Below are 5199 nucleotides of genomic sequence, written 5' to 3'. Positions count from 1 at the left end.
GGTTCACCTGCACCACCCTGTCATCCACCCACCACACCACGTCCACTGGAACTCTGGGTAATGTAGTCACCACACACACCAGGAAGTGGGACGCGTGAGGACCTGCTTCAGACCGCATGGAGGACAGGATCTGGACTGAAGGACCGGACCCGACCGGATCTGAAGAACTGGACCGGACCGGATCTGAACCTGAGGATGAGTCATCCAGTGGTTTTCATTATTAACTGTAGGTAAAAAAGGACATTTTATTCATACTAGATTTTTCAGGCTGCTTCAAGGCCTGCAAATCCAGTCCTATATGGTTCTGTTCAGAGCAATGGTCACAGAGATATTAAACACTGCTGTGACACCGCTGTGACGCCTCATATGTGTGACTTTTAGGTTTCTAGGTCCCTGACATGGGGCCCCTGGTTTCAGAACCCCCTCATGGAACCATGAGGGTCCCTGGACCACACTTTAAGACCCTCTGGTGTAGCAGAGTGTTTCCAGTGACTCTGTTTGACCAGAATGGAACAGAGCCTTCATTAGTGTCATTATAACAACCAGAATGGAACAGAGCCTTCATTAGTGTCATTGTAACAACCAGAATGGAACAGAGCCTTCATTAGTGTCATTATAACAACCAGAATGGAACAGAGCCTTCATTAGTGTCATTGGTAACACCTGTGAGGAAGTAAGGAAGAGGCCCAGTTTCTTTACAATATGGCTGCTGTGTTTTTTGTGAGCTCTAAACCAGCTGCTGTTTGTAATTTAGATTAGGTTGCCATGGAGATCCTATACAATGGAAGAATCTTGGTCTCTAATTATTTGGCAACAGCAGAGTGTGTTTTCCAACATTCTTTATTGTTTAGTGAATAAGTGAGGAAAGAAGAGATGATATGATAATGTATGAACATTAAAGTGTTTCAGGAAGCTGAGAGAACAAAGACCGGATAGGAAGCAAAATGATTCACTTTTTTTTTTTTTTCTGGGAAGCCAATAAGAAAGAGAACATTCTCCAGTGGAAAGTTACACACACACACACACACACACACGCGCACGCGCACGCACGCGCGCGCACGCACGCACACGCGCACAAGCATGAAGTCTGCAAACGCATTCCATTGGGTTGGAATGAGTTATTATTAAAGATCAATATTATTGATATTATTATTATTATTATTATTATTATTATTATTATTATTATTATTACTATTATTATTATTATGTTGTCTTATTATTATTATTAGTAGTAGTAGTAGTAGTAGTAGTAGTATTAGTAGTAGTAGTAGTAGTAGTAGTAGTATTAGTAGTAGTAGTATTTCTTACCATGCACAGAGAGTTGTATTGCTGGGCTGAAGACAACATGTCTCATGGTCACATCTCTGATCTCAACTGAACTATGGATAAAAAATATACATCATTATATACATTATAACACATTCACAGTGTAATAACACATCATTACATGTATAATAGTAATAATAATAATAATAATAAGGGTAATAATAATAATAATAATAATAATGATAATAATATGATTTATTAAATATATTTCATACCTCAGCAGCAGGATGATGAAGCTCAGTGCTCGTGTCATTCTGTCTGTCTGTCTGTCTGTCTGTCTGTCTGAAATGCTGTGGAATGAAAGTCAAGTCAAGAAAACAAATAAATACTCAAGTAAAAACATGTACCAGAGTAAATGTACTCACACCACCTGTATTCACTCCACCTCTTAATATGAATGTTTTCAGTTAGTTTATGGTGTTCAGTTAGTTTAATATGAATGTTTAATAATAAGTGTTTCAGTGGGTTTTGTCCCCAGAGGAACTAACGTTCAGGTTTTGGAGGATCAACAACAGGAAGAGAGACGTTGAGCTTCCTGTGTTTCCCCTCAAGCAGCTGGAAGTTCAACTGGCACTTCAACTGTAACTCAATACTGTTCTGTACATTCTGTATAATAATATATACTGTGTATATAAACATGGTACATCAGGGGTTAAATTCTAACATACTGTACATGGTACATCAGGGGTTAAACTCTAACATACTGTACATGGTACATCAGGGGTTAAACTCTAACATACTGTACATGGTACATCAGGGGTTAAACCTGGATATTAAACCTGAGGACATGAGACTGAAGTGTCTCTGAAAGAGTTGTGTTTAATGATGACAATGACATGTATGTCAGATATATTCTATATTTATATATTCTAAGCTTTAAAGATAGCTTTTAGGAAGGACACTGGACAAGCCCATCTGTGCCTCCAGCCTCCAGCACACCATGTTTTCATTTAGATTTCTTTATCTTTTCACATAATAATTACAGTTTGTTCCATTTTGTTTTGTTTTTATCATACAGTATGTCATTTCTGTTTTAAATGTCCAATAAACTAAACAAAACATACACACTGGAAACCAAGGAGACAACAGACGTTTACTGACATCTTTACTCATCAAACCAAGGAGACAACAGACGTTTACTGACATCTTTACTCATCAAACCAAGAAGACAACAGACGTTTACTGACATCTTTACTCATCAAACCAAGGAGACAACAGACGTTTACTGACATCTTTACTCATCAAACCAAGGAGACAACAGACGTTTACTGACATCTTTACTCATCAAACCAAGGAGACAACAGACGTTTACTGACATCTTTACTCATCAAACCAAGAAGACAACAGACGTTTACTGACATCTTTACTCATCAAACCAAGAAGACAACAGACGTTTACTGACATCTTTACTCATCAAACCAAGAAGACAACAGACGTTTACTGACATCTTTACTCATCAAACCAAGGAGACAACAGACGTTTACTGACATCTTTACTCATCAAACCAAGGAGACAACAGACGTTTACTGACATCTTTACTCATCAAACCAAGGAGACAACAGACGTTTACTGACATCTTTACTCATCAAACCAAGAAGACAACAGACGTTTACTGACATCTTTACTCATAAACATCAAACCAAGGAGACAACAGACGTTTACTGACATCTTTACTCATCAAACCAAGAAGACAACAGACGTTTACTGACATCTTTACTCATCAAACCAAGAAGACAACAGACGTTTACTGACATCTTTACTCATCAAACCAAGGAGACAACAGACGTTTACTGACATCTTTACTCATCAAACCAAGGAGACAACAGACGTTTACTGACATCTTTACTCATCAAACCAAGGAGACAACAGACGTTTACTGACATCTTTACTCATCAAACCAAGAAGACAACAGACGTTTACTGACATCTTTACTCATAAACATCAAACCAAGGAGACAACAGACGTTTACTGACATCTTTACTCATCAAACCAAGAAGACAACAGACGTTTACTGACATCTTTACTCATCAAACCAAAGAGACAACAGACGTTTACTGACATCTTTACTCATCAAACCAAAGAGACAACAGACGTTTACTGACATCTTTACTCATCAAACCAAGGAGACAACAGAAGTTTACTGACATCTTTACTCATAAACATCAAACCAACGTAAACCTTCACAGAGGAAAATACACTCAGAGAAACAAACTACAACTGAATGTTAAAGGAGTAGTTCACCCAAAATATGACTTTTTAAAAAATCAATTACACCCCATGAAGCCTTGAATTCATGGAGGTTTAGTAGTTTGTGTCTCATTGGAGGTTTAGTAGTTTGTGTCTCATTGGAGGTTTAGTAGTTTGTGTCTCATTGGACGACGGGCAGAAAGATGCTAATGTATCCGGTAGCGGCCATCAGGGGTCAGAGATCATTGCACAGTAGTAAACAGCTGAGTCCATCTCCTCACAACCAATCAGAAGCAGCGAACCATCAGCATGGAGGCGGAACCTCTCTGGACTGACCCCTGGACCAAAGGTCACAGAGGGGTCGAAGGTCACAGTATAGGAGAGCAGCAGTTGAGGGGGCGTGGCCTCGTGGTGTCGGTACCAGCTCACACTGCCAGACGAGCCAATGAACACGGGACACCTCAGTGTGACATCACTTCCTGCTCTGACTGACACCGTCTCCACTGGCTCCGTCCCCGCACCTGCAACTACACAACGCAAAATACACACAACACACAATACAAAATTAATATCATGTCTGATCAAATAAATATCAAATATGTAAATATTGAATCAATCTGGGTGAGCATGTTTAAAGTGAAATAACCCTTTAAGTAGGAACATCCATTCCTGTGAACTCAAACCAGTGTCTGCTATAGTGCTGTAAAATATTAATATTAATATTATTAATAATAATAATAACAGTGTCTGCTATAGTGCTGTAAAATATTAATATTAATATTAATAATAATAATAACAGTGTCTGCTATAGTGCTGTAAAATATTAATATTAATATTATTAATAATAATAACAGTGTCTGCTATAGTGCTGTACAATATTAATATTAATAATAATAACAGTGTCTGCTATAGTGCTGTACAATATTAATATTAATATTAATAATAATAATAATAACAGTGTCTGCTATAGTGCTGTACAGGTCATAATATTACTCTTCATAATAATATTAATAATAATAATAATAATAATAATAATAATAATAGTAATAATAATAATAATAATAATAATAATAATAATAACTCACCACACAGTGTGACACAGAGGAACATACATGATGCTTTCATCTTGATGGTGTGTGTGTGTGTGTGTGTGTGTGTGTGTGTGTGTGTGTGTGTGTGTGTGTGTGTGTGTGTGTGTGTGTGTGTGTGTGTGTGTGTGTGTGTGTGTGTGTGTGTGTGTGTGTGTGTGTGTGTGAGAGAGAGAGAGAGAGAGAACAGACCAGGCAGACGGAGGAAGGGGCGTGGTGTTTTGGAGGAAGGGGTGTGGTCATTAGAAGTGATGGACACTCACACACAAACCAAACCAAAGTACCGTTCTGTTACAGTGACCTGTTTAGTTTAGGTAGCAGGCAGGTTTTTGGTAGCAGTTTGCTTCCTTCACAGGTGTTACCAATGATACTAATGAAGGCTCTGTTCCATTTAGTGTAGCACTGTGGTTCTAAAACACTTTACTTTCAATGGACTCAGAGTGTTCAAATAGAACCAAATGGACCCTTACAGGTCTGTAACTCTGAGAGTGTACACATAGAACCAAATGGACCCTTACAGGTCTGTAACTCTGAGAGTGTACACATAGGTAGGTAGGTGTAGACCAAGAACAAATGTACAAAAGGAACCAAATGGACC

General features: G+C 38.3%; 1 protein-coding gene across 1 annotated transcript; it reads right to left on the bottom strand.

Annotated features, from left to right (window-relative positions):
- Window positions 1-3537: 3537 nt before the first annotated feature.
- On the bottom strand, window positions 3538-4638 carry sid1 (secreted immunoglobulin domain 1; the record flags this gene model as incomplete). The annotated part of the gene is made up of 2 exons (XM_084066997.1): window positions 3538-4040; window positions 4599-4638. The coding sequence occupies 2 exons, from the start codon at window positions 4636-4638 to the stop codon at window positions 3742-3744; spliced, it is 339 nt and encodes a 112-aa protein (XP_083923123.1). The 3' UTR covers window positions 3538-3741.
- Between the last annotated feature and the right edge of the window lie 561 nt (window positions 4639-5199).

This window comes from Gymnoscopelus microlampas (genome assembly GCF_963454915.1).
Source record: "Gymnoscopelus microlampas genome assembly, chromosome: 9".
NCBI classification, from domain to species: Eukaryota; Metazoa; Chordata; class Actinopteri; order Myctophiformes; family Myctophidae; genus Gymnoscopelus; species Gymnoscopelus microlampas.
The sequence above is the reverse complement of the archived record's forward strand: the minus strand, read 5'-3'. Positions and strand labels throughout refer to the sequence as shown.